At 45.6% G+C, this 26222-nt stretch overlaps 1 protein-coding gene across 1 annotated transcript in view; it reads right to left on the bottom strand.

Moving 5' to 3' along the window:
• Positions 1 to 8289: 8289 nt before the first annotated feature.
• LOC135518641 (ankyrin repeat domain-containing protein 12-like) overlaps positions 8290 to 26222 on the bottom strand; it is a 66559-nt gene continuing 48626 nt past the window's right edge. Inside the window, 6 exon segments of the mRNA XM_064943790.1 lie at positions 8290 to 9506; positions 11791 to 11889; positions 12036 to 12260; positions 16854 to 16940; positions 19144 to 19377; positions 19945 to 24488. Of these exon segments, the coding sequence (XP_064799862.1) occupies positions 9321 to 9506; positions 11791 to 11889; positions 12036 to 12260; positions 16854 to 16940; positions 19144 to 19377; positions 19945 to 24488 (5375 nt within the window). The 3' untranslated portion in view covers positions 8290 to 9320.

Here is a 26222-nt window from a genome sequence, read left to right as displayed (position 1 = left end):
TGAACCCACTATAACAGCAACGCCTGGTTGAACCCACTATAACAGCAAACGTCTGGTTGAACCCACTATAACAGCAAAGTCTGGTTGAACCCACTATAACAGCAACGTCTGGTTGAACCCACTATAACAGCAGCGTCTGGTTGAACCCACTATAACAGCAACGTCTGGTTGAACCCACTATAACAGCAACGTCTGGTTGAACCCACTATAACAGCAACGTCTGGTTGAACCCACTATAACAGCAACGTCTGGTTGAACCCACTATAACAGCAACGTCTGGTTGAACCCACTATAACAGCAACGTCTGGTTGAACCCACTATAACAGCAGCGTCTGGTTGAACCCACTATAACAGCAATCAACTTGTTCTCCAAATGGCCTTCCTGGTTAAATAAAGCTAAAATACAATAAAAAAAAATAAACGTAACATAATTTATAACAGGAGATGATTGTGGACTACAGGGAAAAAGAGGAACGCCCCCATTCTCATCAGCGGGGCTGTAGTGGAGCAGGTTGAGAGCTTCAAGTTCCTTGGTGTCCACATCACCAACAAAATATCATGGTCCAAAACACCAAGGCAGTCATGAAGAGGGCACGACAAAACCTATTCCCCCTCAGGAGACTGGAAAGATTTGGCATGGGAACTCAGATTCTCAAGAGGTTCAACAGCTGCACCATCGTAAGCATCCTGATTGGTTGCATCACTGCCTGGTAAGGCAACTGCTTGGCCTCCGACAAGGCACTCTGTGTTGTACAATACAGGGGCCCACTGCCATAGGACCTCTATACCAGGCGGTGTCAGAGGAAGGCCCTAAAGGAGGAAGGCGGTGTCGAGGAAGGCCCACCCACCCTACACTGCTACTAGTCTGTTATTATCAATGCATAGCCACAATAACAACCCTAAGTGCATGTACATACTATCTCAATTACGACGACGAACCGGCGCCCCGCACATTGACTCTGTACCAGTACCCCCCTGTATATAGCCTCCACATTGACTCTGTACCAGTACCCCCCTGTATATAGCCTCCACATTGACTCTGTACCGGTACCCCCCTGTATATAGCCTACACATTGACTCTGTACCGTAACACCCTGTATATAGCCTCCACATTGACTCTGTGTACCCCTGTATATAGCCTCCACATTGACTCTGTGTACCCCCTGTATATAGCCTCCACATTGACTCTGTATATAGCCTCCACATTGACTCTACCGGTACCCCCTGTATATAGCCTCCACATTGACGGTACCCCCTGTATATAGCCTCCACATTGACTCTGTACCCCCTGTATATAGCCTCCACATTGACTCTGTACCGGTACCCCCTGTATATAGCCTCCACATTGACTCTGTACCGGTACCCCCTGTATATAGCCTCCACATTGACTCTGTACTGGTACCCCCTGTATATAGCCTCCACATTGACTCTGTACCAGAACCCCTGTATATAGCCTCCACATTGACTCTGTACCGGACCCCCTGATATCTCCACATTGACTCTGTACCGGTACCCCCTGTATATAGCCTCCACATTGACTCTGTACCGGTACCCCCTGTTTATAGCCTCCACATTGACTCTGCACCGGTACAATATAGCCTCCACATTGACTCTGTACCATAACACCCTGTATATAGCCTCCACATTGACTCTGTACCGTAATACCCTGTATATAGCCTCCACTGACTCTTACCAGTACCTCCTGTATATAGCCTCCACATTGACTCTGTACCAGTACCCCTGTATATAGCCTCCACATTGTATCTGTACCGTAATATGTATATAGCCTCCACATTGACTCTGTCAGTACCTCCTGTATATAGCCTCCACATTGACTCTGTGAACACCAGTGTATATAGCCTCCCAATTGACACTGTAACAGTACCCCCTGTAAATAGCCTCCACATTGTATCTGTACCGTAATACCCTGTATATAGCCTCCACATTGACTCTGTACCAGTACCTCCTGTATATAGCCTCCACATTGACTCTGTACCGGGCCTCCCAATTGACACTGTAACAGTACCCCTGTAAATAGCCTCCACATTGTATCTGTACCGTAATACCCTGTATATAGCCTCCACATTGACTCTGTACCGTAACACCCTGTATATAGTCTGCACAGTGTCTTACCGTAACACCCTGCATATAGCCTCCACATTGACTCTGTACCGTAACACCCTGTATATAGCCTCCACATTGACTCTGTAGGGCTAAAGAGATATCCCACTAGGGGTGTGGGGGCTGTGCTTTGGCAAAGTGGGTGGGGTTATATCCTGCCTGTTTGGCCCTGTATGGGGGTATCATCGGATGTGGCCACAGTGTCTCCTGACCCCTCCTGTCTCAGCCTCCAATATTTATGCTGCAGTAGTTTATGTGTGGGGGCTAGGGTCAGTTTGTTATATCTGGAGTACTTCTCTGTCTTATCCGGTGTCCTGTGTGAATTTTATGCTTCTCTAATTCTCTCTTTCTTTCTTTCTTTCTCTTGGAGGACCATGCCTCAGGACTACCTGGCATGATGACTCCTTGTTGTCCCAAGTCCACCTGGCCGTGCTGCTGCTCCAGTTTCAACTGTTCTGCCTGCGGCTATGGAACCCTGACCTGTTCACTGTGATTACTATTATTTGACCCTGCTGGTCGTTTCTGAACATTTGAACATCTTGGCCATGTTCTGTTATAATCTCCACCCGGCACAGCCAGAAGAGGACTGGCCACCCCCACATAGCCTGGTTCCTCTATAGGTTTCTTCCTAGGTTTTGGCCTTTCTAGGGACTTTTTCCTAGCCACCGTGCTTCTACACCTGCATTGCTTGCTGTTTTGGGGTTTTAGGCTGGGTTTCTGTACAGCACTTTGTGATATCAGCTGATGTAAGAAGGGCTAAATAAATAAATGTGATTTGATGATTTGATTTTGCCCGCTATTGTTATTTACTGCTGCTCTATAATTATTTGTTTTTCTTATTGTTTTTCTTACTTTTTATTTTAATATATATAATTTTTAGGTATTTTCTTAAATCTGCATTGATGGTTCAGTACTTGTAAGTCAGCATTTCACTGTGAGGTCTACTACACCTGTTGTATTCAGCATTTCACTGTGAGGTCTACTACACCTGTTGTATTCAGCATTTCACTGTAACGTCTACTACACCTGTTGTATTCAGCATTTCACTGTGAGGTCTACTACACCTGTTGTATTCAGCATTTCACTGTGAGGTCTACTACACCTGTTGTATTCAGCATTTCACTCTGAGGTCTACTACACCTGTTGTATTCAGCATTTCACTGTAAGGTCTACTACACCTGTTGTATTCAGCATTTCACTGTGAGGTCTACTACACCTGTTGTATTCAGCATTTCACTGTAAGGTCTACTACACCTGTTGTATTCAGCATTTCACTGTAAGGTCTACTACACCTGTTGTATTCAGCATTTCACTGTAAGGTCTACCTACACCTGTTGTATTCAGCATTTCACTGTAAGGTCTACTACACCTGTTGTATTCAGCATTTCACTGTGAGGTCTACTACACCTGTTGTATTCAGCATTTCACTGTAAGGTCTACTACACCTGTTGTATTCAGCATTTCAGTGTAAGGTCTACTACACCTGTTGTATTCAGCATTTCACTGTGAGGTCTACTACACCTGTTGTATTCAGCACTTCACATGGTCAAATACAACTTGATTTGTATTCTAGCATTTCACTGGGAGGTCTCACTACACCTGTTGTATTCAGCATTTCACTGAAAGGTCTACTACAGTTGTATTCAGATTTTGCTCAAAAGAATAAACTACTCCTGCCCTGTTGTATTCAGCATTTCACCGTAACTCATCAACACCTGTTGTATTGCATTTCACTGTAAGGTCTACTACACCTGTTGCATTCAGCATTTCAGGGTTTAAGGTTTATTCACCTGTTGTATTCAGAAGCGACACTGTAAGGTATGTAAACACCTGTTGTATTCTAAAAGCATTTGATATGACAATCTACTACACCACATTAGTATTACAAAAAATAAGTTTGATTTTGTACAATCAGTTCTAGATTTTTCGTCATTAGTGGAATGATTTGTGTATGTCGCCACCTACTGGAAAGACACAGTTCTGCCATCGGCAGAGATTTTGCTCAAAAGAATAAACACTCTTCCCTGAATACGTTTAAAACACCAGCCGGACCCCCAGTCTTCATGGACGTCGCTGCGTTTGGTTCATCACTGACCCCAGCGTTTTCATGGAGATTTGAGGGTTGTTTTTCATCAGGCTGACAGACAAAGTCTTCATGGAGGAGATTACTGGGTAGTTAAATCAGGCTGACCCCCAGTCTTCATGGAGGAATTACTAAAAGTTTGGTTGATCAGGCTGACCCCCAGTCTTCATGGAGGAGATTACTGGGTAAGTTTGTTCATCAGGCTAACCCCCAGTCTTCATGGAAATTACTGGGTACATTTTGGTTCATCAGGCTGACCCCCAGTTTCATGGTCCATTAGGCTGACCCCCAGTCTTCATGGAGGAGATTACTGGGTAGTTTGGTTCATCAGGCTGACCCCCAGTCTCCATGGAGGAGATTACTGGGTAGTTTGGTTCATCAGGCTGACCCCCAGTCTTTGCTTGAAGTTAGAGGGATGATGAGGTTTTGGCAATATGAAGATAAGAATGGTACCTCTGTATCTGATAGAGAATTGACCATGTGAGGTGCAGCAGTGTGAAGGTTTTCACAGCGTCTCTTGTTATACAGATGGATTTCAGAATTAACCTGGAAGAATCCATTGAAGGGTAAACTGCCTGGGTGGTATAAGTATTTGTAGATGAAAGTGCATAATTGGCAAAGTGTAACAATTAATAAAACGCTATATAGCAACGGTTTGGCAATACGACACTAGAAAGAAAGGTTGAGATGACACAAAAAAACCAGCAAGACATTATTTTAATTCACAACCAATAAAATTTATTCAATTATATATTACAAATATGTACATGTCATGTAACAAGTAAAATATTAAAATAGACATTTTTAGAACGATCGTTCAAAAGGCAATATGTTGAAAAAATAGTTTTTGTTGTTGTGATCTCACATCGAAACTGTAAAAGTTTAGCTTTTTTTCCATCTCCTATTTCTATAGAAGAATTTTGCCACAACAAAATGGTTATTCTTTTAATGTGTGCGAGACACCACCTAAAAAGAACAACACACACGAGGTTGAGGAACTGGTGCAGTGATGTGTCCAAAACAGTACCCTAGTCCCTATATAGTTTAGACCACGGCCCGCATAGTTCACTACAACTTTGAATATTTTTTAAAATGAGTACCACTTCAGGGCTGTGGCGACACTCTAGACCCCAACGGCACCCAGACTGCTCAAATCATAGGCATAACAAATCCGATTTAAGCCTAATAATGATGTTGAATGCCTCAAGAGGAATTGTAGGCTATAGCCAGCTATGGGTACTTGGTAATTAGCTGTTTTTCTTTCACTAGCTAACTGGAAATACATTTAAAAATGTACAAATCAGGGCTTTCTGACAAGGTGGGGCTGATGTAGGACTAAGGTTGGGGTGGTGGTGGTGGTGGTGGGGGGGGGTCAGTCAACTTCCCCCGCAGGAAATTGGAGCATTTTTGAAAAACCTGTATCTCATCTCCTGAAACCTAGTCTTAAGTTATAATCAAACAAGAAGTCTTGTGTTTGCTCTTAAATGAAATTGTGGTGGTCTCAGTAACACATTTTTCTAGGTTCAATTTAGGGGTAATGACTTTTCTTGTATTTGTAAATCTAATTTTCTTCTTTCCCCCCAATTTCATGGTATCCAATTGGTAGTTAAGTCTAATCCCTGCAACTCCCGTACGGACTCGGGAGAGGCGAAGGTCGAGAGCCGTGGTCCTCCGAAAAACAAACCAACCAAGCCGCACCGCTTCTTGACATAATGCCCACTTAACCCGGAAGCCAAACCGCACCAATGTGTCGGAGGAAACACTGTACACCTGGCGACCAACATGCACTGCGCCCGGTCTGCCAGCGTAGCCGCTAGAGCGCGACGGGACAAGGACATCCCTGCACGGCCAAACCCTCCCCTAAGGATGCTGGGCCAATTGTGCGGCGCCCCATGGGTCTCCTGGTGACAGTCGGCAGCGACAGTCTGGATCTGAACCCAGCCGTAGACCATTTACACTGCACCACCCCGGTAATGACTATTCCAACAAATAACTGTCTCTATGTCCATAGTCAGTCAAATGTAAACTGGCTTCTTCATTTTGTTTGTGGAGAAAATTCAGAATAATTAAATTACTGGATGCAATGTAGTCGTTTACGTAATGCCTGCTAATGTTTACCAGCCTGACATGCCTTCCTTCGTAGGAAGTTATCAGCGGGAAACAGCAGCTCTCTGCCATGTCTGTTTCCATCCACACAGCGACGCGCACTGAACTTCAGCAACACCGCACCGTTTCCTTTTTCTCGTTAATGCGCTCCCTACCTACGGAAATCAAAATGTGCAGGCAAGAAAGTGTTCTCGCTTAGTTGACTAAACGCTGTAGCTAACTGACCTTCGCCGTAGTGACCCCTCAGCGAAGGAGCCACCTACCTTGCCGTAGTGACCCCTCAGCGAAGGAGCTAACTACCTTCGCCGTAGTGACCCCTCAGCGAAGGAGCTAACTACCTTTGCCGTAGTGACCCCTCGAAGGAGCTAACTACCTTTGCCGTAGTGACCCCTCAGCGAGCTAACTACCTTTGCCTTAGTGACCCCTCAGCGAAGGAGCTAACTACCTTCGCCGTAGTCACCCCTCAGCAAAGGAGCCAACTATGAAATAATAATTACGTGCTTGACTAACACCATACAATTTCGGAAAATGTTTTCATACCATCTTTTTCCTCATCCATCAGTGATATCAACAGACCAAGTGGAGAGCTGCCATCTTGCTGGAGGGGGTAAAGCTAAAAATCTGTTCTATTCGCCCAAGTCCCCTGATTGGCTCAGCCCCCATGTCAGACAGTCGAGTAAAAAAAATAAAAATAAAACCTCATTCTGCAAACTAGAAGCCTGTTTATATGTATTTTAAGGTGGTTTTTCATAGCAGAGTACTTTGACTATGTTACGCAAACTGCACGCAGGTTGGCAGGTCTGCAATACTTTTTGACAAGAGCCTGCATAGGGCCCTGATCTAAAGTAGTGCACTATATAGGGAATAGGGTCCACTATATAGGGAATAGGGTTTCAGACAAACTTTGTTTGTGAAAGAACAAAACGAAAGGAGGGGAAAGAGCTGAGTGACTTCAGTTAAACCAGTCCACGGTAGAGCTTCTTCTGGGATCAGGAAATAAGAGCTACAAATGTCAACAGCATCCAAATCACCAGTCAAAGAAATAACACGTTGATGTGGTGCGTGGATCCAACTCCAGATGGGAATAAAAAGCAAAAAAACAAAACAAAAATGATAGAACCAAAAGGAAACAACAGAATCTGACCCCGACATTCTCAAAGAGTTACGCCAACAACATTGATTTCAACAACAGTAACAACAACAAGGACCTTGACAGAGAGAAAGAGCACACGGACTCAATAAAAATTTAAAATAAACTTTGGTCCATTAAAACAGACGAAAACTTCTAAAAAGAAAAAAAGTTTTACAATCAAAATATTTATTAGTTATTTTTTCTGTACAAGTTTCAAACCATCATTACATGGGTTATTTACAAATGCACAATCTGTCTGTAGAAAATAATTTAAAAAAGCAAGTCTGTGTACGATGTAATAAACACTTAAAAACAAAAGCTGAATTTAAATGTTTTTTTTTTCCCCTTCTCCTGTTGTTTTGTAACCCTGCTCGAGGGAGGTGCAGAGGGAGGTGCAGAGGGCAGAGAGATGGTTGACTCCATAGGGAACATCAGGAGGGCAGAGAGATGGTCGACTCCATAGGGAACATCAGGAGGTGCAGAGAGATGGTCGACTCCATAGGGAACATCAGGAGGGCAGAGAGATGGTTGACTCCATAGGGAACATCAGGAGGGCAGAGAGATGGTCGACTCCATAGGGAACATCAGGAGGGCAGAGAGATGGTCAACTCCATAGGGAACATCAGGAGGGCAGAGAGATGGTCGACTCCATAGGGAACATCAGGAGGGCAGAGAGATGGTCGACTCCATAGGAAACATCAGGAGGTGCAGAGAGATGGTCGACTCCATAGGGAACATCAGGAGGTGCAGAGAGATGGTCGACTCCATAGGGAACATCAGGAGGGCAGAGAGATGGTCGACTCCATAGGGAACATCAGGAGGGCAGAGAGATGGTGACTCCATAGGGAACATCAGGAGGGCAGAGAGATGGTCGACTCCATAGGGAACATCAGGAGGGCAGAGAGATGGTCGACTCCATAGGGAACATCAGGAGGTGCAGAGAGATGGTCGACTCCATAGGGAACATCAGGAGGGGCAGAGAGATGGTCGACTCCATAGGGAACATCAGGAGGGCAGAGAGATGGTCGACTCCATAGGGAACATCAGGAGGGCAGAGAGATGGTCGACTCCATAGGGAACATCAGGAGGGCAGAGAGATGGTCGACTCCATAGGGAACATCAGGAGGGCAGAGAGATGGTCGACTCCATAGGGAACATCAGGAGGGCAGAGAGATGGTCGACTCCATAGGGAACATCAGGAGGGCAGAGAGATGGTCGACTCCATAGGGAACATCAGGAGGGCAGAGAGATGGTCGACTCCATATGGAACATCAGGAGGGCAGAGAGATGGTCGACTCCATAGGGAACATCAGGAGGGCAGAGAGATGGTCGACTCCATAGGGAACATCAGGAGGTGCACCCTATTTTCTATACACTTCACATAGTGCCATATATAGGGAATAGTATCCATGCTTGGTCTCTCTCTGGCACGCTCTCCTCTCAGCAGACAGCAGCACCTGGCGCTGACCCAACCTTTACCCAGCCTCGGGCCCTGGCCCCCTGGGGTAAGTGAATGGTCCGGGCCCCCGAGCCTTGGTGGAGCTCCAGGCCTGTCCAGAACAGAATAAGCAGTCAGTGTGCCACTAGGGAGGATAAGGCCAGTCCACTTGGTGTAGGAGGGAGGGCTGTGGTGTCTACCATAGGAGCTCAGTGGTAAAATAGCTACATGTTGAGAAGTGCTGCTCACACACACACACACACACACACACACACACACACACACACACGTGGTGCTCTCTACACACATCCATGTTCCAAGTGCCTCACGTTTTCCATCCCTTCATCCCTCCATCTCTTCATCACCGGTAGATGTGCCACTAGATGATCCTTCCTAATCATCGGTCCCCTGACTTCCGGTCCGAGCCTAAAGGTCACGGGTCATATGGGCGTGAGGTCAAAGTCGTCGTTGACCTCCACCAGGGGGATGTAGAACTCGGGTATCTCGAAGATGGAGGTGCACTTGTACACAACTGGCTCCAGCTCCTGGAGTTTCAGCTGCCAATGGAGACGCTGGACAGCATTAAGAGCTGCTGCCTCGTGCTGCTGCCTCATCAGAAGACACGTCTGGGGGGGGGCGAGAGGGACAGCGAGAGAGAGAGCGACACAGCGAGAGAGAGAGAGCGACACAGCGAGAGAGAGAGAGAGCGACACAGAGAGAGAGAGAGAGAGCGACACAGCGAGAGAGAGAGAGAGAGCGACACAGCGAGAGAGACAGAGAGAGAGACAGCGAGAGAGAGCGAGAGAGAGCGACAGAGAGAGAGAGACAGCGAGAGAGAACGACAGCGAGAGAGAACGACAGCGAGAGAGACGACAGCGAGAGAGACACAGCGAGAGAGACACAGCGAGAGAGAGACAGCGAGAGAGACACAGCGAGAGAGACACAGCGAGAGAGACACAGCGAGAGAGACACAGCGAGAGAGACACAGCGAGAGAGACACAGCGAGAGAGACACAGCGAGAGAGACACAGCGAGAGAGAGAGAGACACAGCGAGAGAGAGAGAGAGAGACACAGCGAGAGAGAGAGAGAGAGACACAGCGAGAGAGAGAGAGAGAGACACAGCGAGAGAGAGAGAGACACAGCGAGAGAGAGAGACACAGCGAGAGAGAGAGAGAGAGACACAGCGAGAGAGACAGAGAGACACAGCGACAGAGAGAGAGAGACAGCGAGAGAACGACAGCGAGAGAGAGAGAGACCGACAGCGAGAGAGACACAGCGAGAACAGCGACAGCGAGAGAGACACAGCGAGAGAGAGCAACAGCGAGAGACACAGCGAGAGAGAGAGAGACACAGCGAGAGAGAGAGAGAGACACAGCGAGAGAGAGCGACAGAGAGAGAGAGACGACAGAGAGAGAGCAGACAGAGAGAGAGCGACAGAGAGAGAGACAGCGAGAGAGAACGACAGCGAGAGAGACACAGCGAGAGAGAGCACAGCGAGAGAGAGACACAGCGAGAGAGAGACACACAGCGAGAGACACAGCGAGAGAGAGAGACACAGCGAGAGAGAGACACAGCGAGAGAGAGACACAGCGAGAGAGAGAGAGACACAGCGAGAGAGACACAGCGACAGAGAGAGAGAGACAGCGAGAGAGAACGACAGCGAGAGAGAGACAGCGAGAGAGAACGACAGCGAGAGAGAGACACAGCGAGAGAGAGCAACAGCGAGAGAGAGCAACAGCGAGAGAGAGCAACAGCGAGAGACACAGCGAGAGAGAGAGAGACACAGCGAGAGAGAGACACAGCGAGAGAGAGCGACAGAGAGAGAGAGACAGCGAGAGAGAGAGCGACAGAGAGAGAGAGCGACAGCGAGAGAGAGCGACAGCGAGAGAGAGCGACAGAGAGAGAGAGCAACAGCGACAGAGAGAGAGAGCGATACAGAGAGAGAGAGCGCACAGAGAGAGAGAGACACAGACAGAGAGAGAGAGAGAGACACAGAGAGAGAGAGCGACAGAGAGAGAGAGCACAGCGAGAGACACAGCGACAGAGAGAGAGCGACAGAGAGACACAGCGAGAGAGAGCGACAGCGAGAGAGAGCGACAGCGAGAGAGAGAGACACAGCGAGCGAGAGAGAGAGAGACACAGCGAGAGAGAGCGACAGAGAGAGACACAGCGAGAGAGAGCGACAAGAGAGAGAGCGACAGCGAGAGAGAGACAGCGAGAGAGACACAGCGAGAGAGAGCGACAGCGAGAGAGAGCGACAGCGAGAGAGAGCAACAGCGAGAGAGAGCAACAGCGAGAGACACAGCGAGAGAGAGACACAGCGAGAGAGAGACACAGCGAGAGAGAGAGAGACACAGCGAGAGAGAGAGACACAGCAGAGAGAGAGAGACACAGAGAGAGAGACACAGCGAGAGAGAGAGACACAGCGAGAGAGAGAGAGACACAGCGAGAGAGAGAGACACAGCGAGAGAGAGAGACACAGCGAGAGAGAGAGACACAGCGAGAGAGAGAGAGACACAGCGAGAGAGAGAGAGACACAGCGAGAGAGAGAGAGACACAGCGAGAGAGAGAGAGACACAGCGAGAGAGAGAGACACAGCGAGAGAGAGAGACACAGCGAGAGAGAGAGACACAGAGAGAGAGAGAGACACAGAGAGAGAGAGACACAGAGAGAGAGAGAGAATACATCAAATATTAAACAATTTGTCAATTGGATGACACTGGATATATTTGATTCGCTAAAGGAATACATCTCACATTTGAGGTTGTTTCTGAAATATTGACGGTTCAAATCATCTTAAAACTCATGTGGTTATTATATAGGATGGATGATCCATGCCATTGGCTACATGCTCAAAAATGTATTTCCAGATTGCAGCCACTACGGATATTCTTTTCAGAGGTATCTTACCTTGAGTTTATCAAACTTGTCGTCCACGTCTTGTAACCAGGACATAAACTGGCGGGCGTTGAAACGATCCCGCACCGACGTCTTGCCATCTTGGTCACCCTGGAAACCAAAACAAAACACACAAACGTAAACATCATTAGTACAGCGTTTCTCAGAACTTTGAGTTCTGTTAAAACATTTGATTAGTTGATTGTGGCCAACATCCATTCATTCAGAAATAAACGTGACTGACGTGCCAAACTTACTGATTCTACAGCGCGTGACATCATGCCACTTGCCTGGGCATCCTGAGGCATGTTATACACTTCGGCGTCCAATAGCACGGTGCATGCACTGAACGGGAGCGTCTGATTGGCTAGCGTTCTGGCGGCCCGGTAGTGGACTCGTAACACTTCCTGCTCGTTGGAAACAATCAACTTTTCCTGAAAAAGAGGGAGTGGAGTTGGACTAGAATAAGGAGACAGGAGTGTTGTAATTCATTAGGATGAAGGGGCATTTTGAGTTAGACGAGAATAAGGAGACAAAGCACAGACGATGATGAAACTAAAGCATCTCCTTGAATTTTAAATGAAAAACAATATTCAAAGTTAACTGTTTATAAAATAACTAAATACAGTTCAACATTATTGACACTTGATAACGATGACAGTTAAATTAATAAAAATTAGCTCATATATATATACAATGTAGAAAATAGTTTATTCATTTTCTTTATAAAAAAAAAATCATAGGTGTGTCAAACTTGACTGGTATGATAAATTATTACTATTTTCTACATTGTAGAATAATATAAGACATCAAAACTATAATATATATATATACGGAATATATATATATAAATATATATAAACAAATAAATATATATTATATATTTAAGATAATAAATATCATACCAGTCAAGTTTGGACACACCCTTCACCTGGAATGTTTTTTTTTAATAAAGTCTTGAAAGTTGAATAAACTGAGCACTTTTCTACATTTTAGAATAATAGTGAAGACATCAAAACTATGAAATAACACATACGGAATCATGTAGCAACCAAAAAAGTGTTAAACAAATCAAAATATATTTTATATTTAAGATTCTTACACAGCCTAGCCACCCTTTGCCTTGAAAACAAATGATCATCCCCTCAAACCAGCTTCACCTGGAATGCTTTACCAACAGTCTTGAAGGAGTTCTACATATGCTGAGCACTTGTTGGCTGCATTTTCCTTCACTCTGTGGTCCAACTCATCCCAAACCATCTAAATTGGGTTGAGGTCAGGTGATTGTGGAAGCCAGGTCATCTGATGCAGCACTCCATCACTCTCCTCCTTGGTCAAATGGTCTAATGTCCACCGCTCGTGTTTCTTGGCCCAAGCAAGTCTCTTCTTCTTATTGGTGTCCTTTAGTAGTGTTTTCTTTACAGCAATTCGTCCATGAAGGCCTGATTCACGGAGTCTCCCCTGAACAGTTCATGTTGATGTTACTTGAACTCGGTGAAACATTTATTTGGGCAGCAATTCTCTGGGTCTTCCTTTCCTGTGGGGGTCCTCAGAGTAAGTTTCATCATAGCGCTTGATGGTTTTTGCGACTGCACTTGAAGAACATTTAAAAGTTTGATATTTTCTGCATTGACTGACCTTCATGTATTAAAATAATGATGGACTGTCATTTATCTTTGCTTATTTGAGCTGTTCTTGCCATAATATGGATGTGGTATTTTACCAAATAGGGCTATCTTCTGTATACCACCCCTACAACTGATTGACTCAAACGCATTAAGAAGGAAAGAAATTCCACAAATTAACTTAACGCTCCCCTGATAATTGAAATGTGACTACCTCACGAAGCTGGTTGAGAGAATGCCAAGAGTGTGCAAAACTGTCATCAAGGTAAAGGGTGAAGAATCTCAAAGCCTCAAATATATTTTGATTTGTTTTAACACTTTGTTGGTTACTACATGATTCCATATGTGTTATTTCATAGTTTTGATGTCTTCACTAGTATTCTACAATGTAGAAAATAGTACAAATAAATAAAAACCCTTGAATGAGTAGGTGTGTCAACTTTTTAATGGTACTGTATGTATGCATGTACACACACTTTTTAAAAAATGAATCAAACTAATCTAAAGAGACAGTTTAATACTCCAGCATCTTCCTTGTGAGGATAGCACAGCCTTTTTCTATCACGTTCTATGAGATTGAGACGGAGACTGTAAACACATTGGCACTGGGATTTGAAAATAGAGTTCTTTGGTCTACTGGTCCTGGGGCCTTGTTAAGGTCAACGGCATCATGAACTTTACCCAGTACAAGGACAGTTGAACCAAAAACCCGGTCGCCTCTGCCGGGAGGCTGAAACTTGGCTGCAAGTGACTCTTCCAGCAAGACGATAACCCCAAGCACATGTCAAAATCCACAAAGAAATGGTCAATTGACCACAAAAATCTCAAAAAGGGTGGCAGGTAGCCTAGCAGTTTAGAGTGTTGGGAAAGTAACCGAAAGGTTGCTGGTTCGTACCCCCGAGGTGACTAGGTGAAAAAAATCTGTCTTGGTGCCCTTGAGCAAGGCACTTAAATAAGAGTGTCTGCTAAATGACAGATATAGAAATGTAAAAATCAACATTCTGCAATGGAATTAAAGAGGGTGCTGGAGTATTGCAAACAGGGGAGGGTGCTGGAGTATTGCAAACAGGGGAGGGTGCTGGAGTATTGCAAACAGGGGAGGGTGCTGGAGTATTGCAAACAGGGGAGGGTGCTGGAGTACTGAAAACAGGAGCCAATCATTTTGACTATATAAACAAAAAATATATATATATTACTTGTTAAACAAAATCAATTGTATTTTTTATTGTATTAGTATAAAATGTTTGTTTTTTAGCATACAATACACACTATATATACAGAAGTATGTGGACACCCCTTCAAATGAGTGGATTCGGCATTTCAGCCACACCAGTTGCTGACAGGTGTATACAAATCGAGCACACAGCCATGCAATCTCCATAGACAAACATTGCCAGTAGAATGGCCTTACTGAAGAACTCGGTGACTTTCAACGTGGCACCGTCATAGGATGCCACCTTTCCAACAAGTCAGTTTGTTAAATTTCTGCCCTGCTTGTGCTGGCCGGTAAGTGCTGTTATTGTGAAGTGGAAACGTCTAGGAGCAACAACGGCTCAGCCACAAAGTGGTAGGCCACATAAGCTCACAGAACGGGACCTCCGAGTGCTGAAGTTGCTCACTACCGAGTTCCAAACTGCCTCTGGAAACAACGTCAGCACAATAACAGTTCGTCGGGAGCTTCATGATATGGGTTTCCATGGCTGAGCAGCCACACACAAGGCTAAGATCACCATGCGGAATGTCAAGCACCGGCTGGATCGGCGTAAAGCAATCAGATGAATGTGGGTTTGGCGGATGCCAGGAGAACGCTACCTGCCCCAATGCATAGTGGCAACTGTAAAGTTTGGTGGAGGAGGAATAATGATCTGGGAATGTTTTTCATGGTGCGGGCCCCTTAGTTCCAGTGAAGGGAAAGTTTAACGCTACAGCATACAATGACATTCTAGATGATTCTGTGCTTCCAACTTTGTGGCAACAGTTTGGGGAAGGACCTTACCTGTTTCAGCATGAAAATGCCTAAACGCACAAAGCAAGGTCCATACAGAAATGGTTTGTTGAGATCGGTGTGGAAGATGTTGCCTGGTCTGCACCTCCACTCCGTCGCTCAAAATCAGTGTCCGACCTCACTAATACTCTTGTGGCTAAATGGAAGCAAGTCCCCGCAGCAATGTTCCAACATCTAGTGGAAAGCCTTCCCAGAAGAGTGGAGGCTGTTATAGCAGCAATGTTCCAACATCTAGTGGAAAGCCTTCCCAGAAGAGTGGAGGCTGTTATAGCAGCAATGTTCCAACATCTAGTGGAAAGCCTTCCCAGAAGAGTGGAGGCTGTTATAGCAGCAATGTTCCAACATCTAGTGGAAAGCCTTCCCAGGAGAGTGGAGGCTGTTATAGCAGCAATGTTCCAACATCTAGTGGAAAGCCTTCCCAGAAGAGTGGAGGCTGTTATAGCAGCAATGTTCCAACATCTAGTGGAAAGCCTTCCCAGAAGAGTGGAGGCTGTTATAGCAGCAAAGGGGGGCTACCACCTCAAAGTAATACCCATGATTTTGGAATGAGAAGTTCGAAGAGCAGGTGTCCAATACTCCTGGTAATGTAGTGTAGTGTAAAATGTAGTGTAATGTAATGTAGTGTAATGTAGTGTAATGTAGTGTAATGTAATGTAGTGTAATGTAATGTAGTGTAATGTAATGTAGTGTAATGTAATGTAATGTAATGTAATGTAGTGGAAAGTAATTAGTGTAATGTAGTGTAATGTGTGTAGTGTAATGTAATGTAGTGTAGTGTAATGAATGTAGTGTAATGGCTGTAGCAGTAATGTCCAATGTAATGTAGTGTAAAGTGTAATGTAATGTAGTGTAGTGTAATGTAATGTAGTGTAATGTAGTGTAATGTAATGTAATGTAGTGTAATGTAGTGTAATGTAGTGTAGTGTGTGTATGTAATGCAATGTAATGCAGTGTAATGTAGTGTAGTGTAATGTAATGTAGTGTAATGCAGTGTAATGTAGTGTAATGTAATGTAATGTAGTGTAATGTAATGTAATGTAGTGTAATGTAATGTAGTGTAATGTAATGTAGTGTAATGTAATGTAGTGTAATGTAGTGTAAGTAATGTAGTGTAATGTAGTGTAATGTAATGTAGTGTAATGTAATGTAGTGTAATGTAATGTAGTGTAATGTAGTGTAATGTAATGTAGTGTAATGTAGTGTAATGTAATGTAGTGTAATGTAATGTAGTGTAATGTAGCTCAGTATGTGTGTTATTTCTTTGTCCTTTTGGTTCTTAAAAGCAGCAATGAACACAACATCTACTGGAAATCCTTCCCAGAAGAGTGGAGGCTGTTATAGCAGCAATGTTCCAACATCTAGTGGAAAGCCTTCCCAGAAGCTTTAAAGGAAGATTGAATAGGCTTTTGAGCAATGTTCCATCATCTAGTGGAAAGTCTCAATGCTGTGTTGGAGCGTAGCTTCATACGAACAACTTCCTGTTGTTTAAACATCTCCTTCAGTTGGTCCGGTAGAGACGGAGGGGGAGTTATCTGTTAAGAGAGACAAATAAACATGACAAATAAGTTCAACGTCATGAAACTTTAAAGATTTGTTTAAAATAAAACCCCTTTGAAAATGCTGATGTCTTGAGTTCGAAGGACTTTAGCAATTAAAATAAAACCCCTTTGAAAATGCTGATGTCTTGAGTTCGAAGGACTTTAGCAATTAAAATAAAACCCCTTTGAAAATGCTGATGTCTTGAGTTCGAAGGACTTTAGCAATTAAAATAAAACCCCTTTGAAAATGCTGATGTCTTGAGTTGAAGGACTTTAGCAAATTAAAATAAAACCCCTTTGAAAATGCTGATGTCTTGAGTTCGAAGGACTTTAGCAATTAAAATAAAGCCCCTTTGAAAATGCTGGTCTTGAGTTCGAAGGACTTTAGCAATTAAAATAAAAGCCCCTTTGAAAATGCTGATGTCTTGAGTTCGAAGGACTTTAGCAATTAAAATAAAACCCCTTTGAAAATGCTGATGTCTTGAGTTCGAAGGACTTTAGCAATTAAAATAAAACCCCTTTGAAAATGCTGATGTCTTGAGTTGGAAGGACTTTAGCAATTAAAATAAAACCCCTTTGAAAATGCTGATGTCTTGAGTTCGAAGGACTTTAGCAATTAAAATAAAGCCCATGATTTTGAAAATGCTGATGTCTTGAGTTCGAAGGACTTTGGCAATTAAAATAAAACCCCTTTGAAAATGCTGATGTCTTGAGTTCGAAGGACTTTAGCAATTAAAATAAAACCCCTTTGAAAATGCTGATGTCTTGAGGAAGGACTTTAGATCAACTAAAATAAAACCCCTTTGAAAATGCTGATGTCTTGAGTTGAAGGACTTTAGCAATTAAAATAAAACCCTTTGAAAATGCTGATGTCTTGAGTTCAAGAACAACTTTGCAATTAAAATAAAACTCCTTTGAAAATGCTGATGTCTTGAGGGGAAGGACTTTAGCAATTAAAATAAAACCCCTTTGAAAATGCTGATGTCTTGAGTTTAAGGATTTGCAATTAAAATAAAACCCCTTTGAAAATGCTGATGTCTTGAGTTCGAAGGACTTTAGCAATTAAAATAAAACCCTTTGAAAATGCTGATGTCTTGAGTTCGAAGGACTTTAGCAATTAAAATAAAACCCCTTTGAAAATGCTGATGTCTTGAGTTCGAAGGACTTTAGCAATTAAAATAAAACCCCTTTGAAAATGCTGATGTCTTGAGTTCGAAGGACTTTAGCAATTAAAATAAAACCCCTTTGAAAATGCTGATGTCTTGAGTTCGAAGGACTTTAGCAATTAAAATAAAACCCCTTTGAAAATGCTGATGTCTTGAGTTCGAAGGACTTTAGCAATTAAAATAAAACCCCTTTGAAAATGCTGATGTCTTGAGTTCGAAGGACTTTAGCAATTAAAATAAAACCCCTTTGAAAATGCTGATGTCTTGAGTTCGAAGGACTTTAGCAATTAAAATAAAACCCCTTTGAAAATGCTGATGTCTTGAGTTCGAAGGACTTTAGCAATTAAAATAAAACCCCTTTGAAAATGCTGATGTCTTGAGTTCGAAGGACTTTAGCAATTAAAATAAAACCCCTTTGAAAATGCTGATGTCTTGAGTTCGAAGGACTTTAGCAATTAAAATAAAACCCCTTTGAAAATGCTGATGTCTTGAGTTCGAAGGACTTTAGCAATTAAAATAAAACCCCTTTGAAAATGCTGATGTCTTGAGTTTGAAGGACTTTAGCTATTAAAATAAAACCCCTTAGAAAATGCTGATGTCTTGAGTTCGAAGGACTTTAGCAATTAAAATAAAACCCCTTTGAAAATGCTGATGTCTTGAGTTCGAAGGACTTTAGCAATTAAAATAAAACCCCTTTGAAAATGCTGATGTCTTGAGTTCGAAGGACTTTAGCAATTAAAATAAAACCCCTTTGAAAATGCTGATGTCTTGAGTTCGAAGGACTTTAGCAATTAAAATAAAACCATTTACCCAGAAATATACTTTTATTTTTAAATAAAGGAGGAAACACGAAAGGACAAGGGAAAAGAAACCCTGGGTATAAAAGAAAAGGACAGAAGAGTGGAGACTCAAGTGTCCGTAGAGCTTTTTAGTAAAGAGCAAAACTAGTCCTGGAGACTGAACCCTGACTCATAAGAGACGACGACTAAATGACAGTTGATAAAAAAATAAAATTAAAACTCCAGACTCACAGTTGGAATACAGAGTTTGCTGAGCGGGTTCCCGTCGAGCAGGTACGATCCTGTAAACGTCACGTATTCGTCGTAATACTGCGGCGGCTGGGGGATGACGCTCAGCAGCACTTTGCGGTTCTCCTCGATCTTCTTGCGGATGTGCAGGAACTCGTAGTAAGGGTTGGCCCTCTCCGTCTGGTACGGCTGGATCTCCTCCAGCTTCAGAGAGTCAACGATGGACGCCAGAGACTCCTGATAAGGAAGGAGAGAAGAGAAATACGGTAAGGTAGAGGAGATAACTTTACTGTCCCCCAAGTTAAGATATGTTGTCCCGAATGTCCACTCTTACAACTAGACCGACCTCTCCTTATCTACTTCCTTTCCCTTTCCTCTCTCTTCCCCCTTCCTTTCCTTTATCCTTCCTTTCCCTCTATAATTCCCTCATTCGTTTCCTTTCCCTTACCTCCTTCCTTTCTCATTCCTATTCCTTCCCTCCTTCCTTTCTCATTCTTATTTCTTTCCTCTATCCTTCCCTCCTTCCTTTCCTTTCCCTTCCCTTCCCTCTTTCCTTTCCCATTCCTATTCCTTTCCTCTGTCCTTCCCTCTTTCCTTTCTCATTCCTTTCCCTTTCCTCTATCCTTCCCTCCTTCCTTTCCCTTACCTCCTTCCTTTCTCATTCCTATTCCTTTCCTCTGTCCTTTCCCTTTCCTCTATCCTTCCCTCCTTCCTTTCCCTTTCCTCGATCCTTCCCTCCTAAAAACATCTCCTCACCCTTTCCGAGACGTACCCTTTTCCTATCTATCTACCAGAAGAGCCCACCTGCTGCATGCTGCCTCCAGCCTGGTTGGAGGTAGACAACCTGGGCATCTTCCTCTTCCTGGGGTGGGTCTGCTGGAGGTCCTGGTCCTCATCCATGGTTACGGAGTGGACCTTGGCCTTAGCCCCGGAGGAGTCAGAGTCTCTGTCCCCAGACTGGGGGGAAGAGCTAGCAGAGAACCCACTGCAGCTGTAACTACCACTACTACCACTCTGGTCTGTCCGGGAGCCCTGCTGGAAGTTACTAAACTGTCCAGAAACACCCTGGGTCTGGTCTGATCCAACAATCGAGGGAGTCTGTCCTTCTGGTCTCTCCTCGGAGGTAGGCTCTTGGCATGGCTCTGACTTCACCTCGGGGACGGTGACCATACTACTGCCCTCTGATGAAGACCAACAGCTAGTCTTTTCTGTTGACATGGCCTCAGGACCTCTCCACTTCTCAGGAGCTGCAGAAGGTTCTTCTTCCTTGTGTTCAGGGCTCGAGCAGCGCGACACAGTGGATGATGTAAGCTGGCCAGTAGGATGGTTTTTGTCCGGCTGAGGATCGCTAGGACCCACAATGTCACTGGAGAATCTGGATTTCTTACAGTCTTTACTGTTCCCGTCAGTGTCCATCTCCTCTTGAGAGTCCTTGGGTTTGCTGGTGGTCATCATGGAGTCTTCTAAACTTGCGCTGGGTGGTGGGTGTTTGCTGGTGGAGGCTACTGGGTTGTCCATCCATCCGGGTCTAGACGCTCCTAACGCACTCTGAAGGCTCTCTACAGCTGCTCTGTTTTCGGCGCTGCTAGCTCCACTCTCAACTGGAGTTGTATCTTTAGAATCAAGAACCAGATCTCCATCAATCTCTGTCTTCGTCTGCTGTGAGGTCACCGTACTGGTGTTTGGAAGGATTTCCCGTGACTGGCTAGCAGAGAGAGATGAGGTGGTTTCGTTGCTGGAGAACGGCAGTTGACAGGATAGAGAAGATGATGTCACCAGTGGCGTCATGTCCTCAGAGGGCAGGTCTTTCATGCTACATTCGGGCGCCGCACTGGAGGTCTCAACGGGGATACACTGGACGTCCCGTATTAGGAGAGGATCAGAGGTGGAAGAAAACCCTCTCTGTTCGGGCGTAGCTAGCTGTGGGACACTAGCCTGCTGAAGTGTTGAGGAGTCCTTTACGTGAGGATCTCTGGTGTTGGACGCTTGTGGGCGATAGACACCTGAAGCAGTGTTCCCTTCACTCTCAGTGTTGAGATCTGCATCTGTTATTGCATTAGGAAGATTCGGAAGCATCTGAATTGGATCACTTTGACTCTGGCTCTCCTCCGGATCCGCACAGGTTTCTAAAGGCTGAACACTTATGGACTCTTCACTGGGTTGAGCAGCAGTAACCACGGCGACCTTGGACAGAGTTTCGAAAGGTTTGCACTCAGACGCCGTCGCACAGTTAGCGTCTTCGTCCAGAATAGCCCTAAGGCAAGGGGAAGCGTGTCTGCTCTGCAGCGGAGTCTGGTTACCTTGCCCCGCCTCTTCTAGAAGACTGTTGTCGTCTTTGTCGTGAACGGCAGGATATGAGAGGAAGGAAGACAGGAGGAAAGGCAGCTGAAAGTCCTGGGAGGTTTCCAGGGTCATATCCGAGTCGTACTCAATAGGTCTCGGTGTCAGCAATGTCGCCTGACAGGAGTCTTCAGAGCTGGCCACAGAGATCATAGACACAGACCTGGACATAAGACCCGACCGCTCGCTTTCTGGCCTGGGTGACCTGCTCAAGCTGTTCTCCATACCAGCCATCAGCTTCCCACTGAGGCAGGAGAGTGTCTTCCCGTCCAGAGACATGGTCCTGGAGCTGGTGCTGTCCTTAAGGGGTTTGTCTCTGTCCCGACAGTGAACGTCGGAGGAACCTTCAGAACTCTTGGAGCGAAGCAATTCTTTGCTCAAGCACAGTTCTCCAGAAGACGAGGACGTAGTCTTGGCTTTGGCTTTGCTTTTGAGCCTCCCTGTGTCTGTCGTCGTAGAGGAAGGCCGTTGTTTCATCCTCTCCCGCTCCTTTTGTTTGATCTTTTCTAGGTGTTTCCGGTGCCACTGTTCAATCTCCTGGTCCTTCAGACTCAGCATGCGTTCGAAGCTGGTCTGCCTCAGGTCTTCGTTGACCAGACGTTTCTCTTTGGGCTTCTGCTCTTCCCGGGTGGCAGGCGAGGCTTTAGCTTTGGACCGGTTGTCTCGGTCAGTCTCCGTTTCGTTGGGTTTGGTCTTACTGGCCTTGCCACCCTCCTTGGAACGGTCCTTGGAACGGTCTTTGTCCCGATCTCGGTGCTTGTCCGAGTCTCTGGATTCTCGGTCTCTCCTGTCTCGGTCTTTCTCTGGCGTCTTTGGGAGGTCCTCTGTCTTTAGTAGTTTTGCTGGTAATGTCTTGCAACTTTCAGACACATAGCCCTTCTCCTCCAAGAGGAGCTTCAGGTTAGAAGAGGAGGAGGAAGATGAGGAAGCGCTGTCTTTAGATTTTTCCCTTTTCTTCTTATCGCAGTCTTTGTCTTTCTCCTTTTCCTTAGAGCGATCGGGTTTACTGTGGTCCATGGATTTCTCTAAAGGTGGTTTTCCTTTCTTATCAAAGCTCGGCCTGTCTTTGTGTTCTCCCGCGTTGTACTCCCTCTCCTGCCTCTCCCTGTCACTCCTCTTATCTGGCTTGTCTTTGCTCTTCTTGTCCTTGCTCTCCTCATATTTTTTAGTCGAGGACAAGGCTCTGAGCTTCTCGATCTCTTTGTGGTTCTTGTCACCAGGGGATGCCATCCTTTCCCTCTCTTTCCAGCGATCCATGGAATTCTGTGAATTCTCTGATTTCTCAGGGTGCTCAATCTTGACTTTCTTTTCTCTGTCGGGATGCTTTTTATCCGTCTTGTCGACCTCACGTTCCTTTACAGAAGGCCTCCTGTCGTATTTGTCCCGCCGGCATTTCTCAGAGGCATCCAGCTGGTCTGAATCAGCTGTAGACGTGGTCCCCGTTACCGGTTTCTCCTCCAGTTCGTCACTGGTGGAGTCACGCTGCGTCTCCTCAGGAACCGGAACCCGTACAGAGCTTAGGCACTCAGTCCTCTCCTCACGCTCACTGAGCTTCCCATCCTTTCCCCCCCTCTCCTCTTTACAGACAGCCGAGGTCTCCTTCCTCTCCTTCTTCAAGCGTTCCTCTTCTCTTCTCGGCCTTTTCTCCTTGCTGCTGATGCTAGAGGGGTGTTTTTCTTTCGTCTCTTTTCTCTCTTCCTTCACAGGAGAGCTGCCCGATGTTGAGGTATTCTGAGGAGATCCGCAGTCCTCCCTCTCCATTTTCCCTGGAGGCAAAGTTTCGTCATCGTTGAAGAAGTTCTCTTTCCAGAACTCCCGGTCGAATTCCAGGTTCCTGTGGCCGTCCTTTCTGCCACCCTCCTTCTGCCGGTGGCGGTTCCTCTCTGGCTCATACTCCCTCCTGGGCTTGTCCTTTTCTTTGTGTTTTAACTTGTGCTTCTTGACTACCTTGCCGTCCTTATCAGTCTTCCGTAAGGCACCACCTTCAGAGATGTCCACGCTGTTGGCAACGCCGCCATCTTTATTATACGGACTGGAGCCTCCATCTTCCCCCCCCGCACCACCACCAACGTCCATTATGATGTCATTCTGGTGATGCTTGCTCTTCTCCTTGTGCTTGCAGCCTTTACTACTGGAGCTCTCCGTGCAGAACTCAGACTCTGGGTTGTAGTGGTTGTACTTGACACCATCCGGTGGACAGGGGCCTTCGGCAATCGAGACGCACGTCATCTTGGCGTTCTCCTGCTTGAGCGGGTTGGAGGACGGCTGCTTGTCGGCCAGGCCGTGGTTGAGCTTGGGGGACTTGACGGTGGCAGACAGATGGAAGAGGTGGACGGACGAGTCATCCTTGGGACTGAAGGACATCTTGAACGAGTCTTCGTCCCCACAGAGTCCCCGGCTGTTCTTGTCCGCGTGTGTCTCCGACACAGACACGGTGGCTACGGAGAACACCAGAGCTTTGCTGTTTTCCTTCCCATCCTCCTGGTTCTCCTTGTTCTTACTCTTGCTCTTGTTCTTCTTCTTTACTTTGCTGCCTTTCTTTTCGGAAGTCGTGAGGTTCTCTTTCTTAGTCCTGCTGGCGTCTGACGCCTTGTGTACCTCCGAGCCGTGGGAACAGGTTGGAGAGCTCCTTCTCTCTGACGGCATCTCCATCTCATCACTGGAACTATCCGAGGTGCAATACAGGATGCGGGACGACGTCTTCGTCTTCTTAGACTTAGAGGACTGGACTGAGACGCTCCCGTCTCCTTTACCGCTCTGCTTCACGGCCAAATGATCCTTCTCTTCCTGCCTCAGCTCTCTCCGGAGGATGTGTCTGTCGTTCAGGGCTTTACTCAGGTCTTCTTCCTCCTCGTCTTTGAACTCATACTCGTCCAGGCCAGACATGGGGGGTGAGGCCTTCACGGTGCTCCGTTTGCCTTCAGAGACTTTCTCCATGTCCGAGTCATCCATGTTGTCATCATCCACGTCCACACTTGAGGGGTTAACCGAAGGAGGGTCTTCAGACTCTGTAGAGGAAAAGAGAATCATAATTCAAATCTTGAAAACGGAATAAAACATCTTGTTTTCTAATCAAGTTTGATTACAAGTAGGGACGGGCACTTGAATTGATTTCACCATTCGAATAACATAATATTTTTTTCAGATGTCCGGATTGTCGAAATACAGAATGGGAAGTTGCTCAGGAAAGGCAGTGCACTCTGCTTGTTGTTTCAGCACAGACAGAAAAGCCCTACTCACTTTACCCCTAAAAATGACCTCGACAACCTGTATACAGCCTCTATTGTAATTTTATTGCGTTACTATTATTTTTTTTTTTACTTGAGTTAATTTAGTAAATATTTTCTTAACTCCATTTTCTTAAAACGGCATTGTTGGTTAATTAAGGGCTTGTAAGTAAGCGTTTCATGTTAGGGTGATGAATACAATTGGATTTTCAGAGAGAGAAAGTCGCCAAACCAACTGGAGTAAGTTAGACAAACTTGTTCCTGCGATGGGCAATCTCATCTGGTAGTGTCTGTCTTGGCTGCATCAAATTGATGTAAATAAGCTAGTTAGCGACACTTGCCAGCAACACTACATTGCCAAAAGTATGTGGACAAAACTTCAAATGAGTGGGTTCGACTATTTCAGCCACACCTGTGGCCAACAGGTTTATAAAATCCATGCAATCTCCATAGACAAACACCGGTAGTACAATGGCCTTACTGAAGAGCTCGGTGACTTTCCATGTGGCACCTCCATATGATTGGCACCTTTTCAGATGTTCAAATTTCTGCCCTGGTCATCTGTAAGTGCTGCTATTGTGTAGTGGAAACGTCTAGGAGCAACAACGGCTCAGGCGCAAAGTGGTAGGCCACACAAGCTCACAGAACGCAGAGTGCTGAAGCGAGTAGCGATTAAAAATAGCATGTCCTCGGTTGCGAACTCAAAATCCAAACTGCCTGTTTGCGCAATGCCAAGCGTCATCCTCCTGTCTCCTCTACACTCTAACCACTAGGCTACCTGCCACCCCAACACTCTACCCACTAGGCTACCTGCCGCCTCTACACTCTAACCACTAGGCTACCTGCCACCCCAACACTCTAACCACTAGTCTACCTGCCACCCCAACACTCTAACCACTAGGCTACCTGTCTCCTCTACACTCTAACTACTAGGCTACCTGCCACCCCAACACTCTAACCACTAGGCTACCTGCCGCCTCTACACTCTAACCACTAGGCTACCTGCCACCCCAACACTCTAACCACTAGGCTACCTGTCTCCTCTACACTCTAACTACTAGGCTACCTGCCACCCCAACACTCTAACCACTAGGCTACCTGCCACCTCTACACTCTAACCACTAGGCTACCTGCCACCCCAACACTCTAACCACTAGGCTACCTGTCTCCCTACACTCTAACCACTAGGCTACCAGCCTCCTCTCTAACCACTAGGCTACCTGCCTCCTCTACACTCTAACCACTAGGCTACCCTGCCACCCCAACACTCTAACCACTAGGCTACCACACTCTAACCATAGGCTACCTGCCACCCCAACACTCTAACCACTAGGCTACCTGCCACCCCAACACTCTAACCACTAGGCTACCTGTTTAACTCTAACCACTAGGCTACCTGCCACCCCAACACTCTAACCACTTGCGGACCCTACACTCTAACCAACATGTATTAAACAGAAGAATGTGTGTTTAATAAGTTTTTGTCAAGCTCGTGGGAAGTGACAAAGAGCTCTT

Source organism: Oncorhynchus masou, chromosome 3, assembly GCF_036934945.1.
Source record: "Oncorhynchus masou masou isolate Uvic2021 chromosome 3, UVic_Omas_1.1, whole genome shotgun sequence".
In the NCBI taxonomy this organism is placed as follows: Eukaryota; Metazoa; Chordata; class Actinopteri; order Salmoniformes; family Salmonidae; genus Oncorhynchus; species Oncorhynchus masou.
Note: the sequence above shows the minus strand (reverse complement) of the source record. Positions and strands in the feature narration are given on the sequence as shown.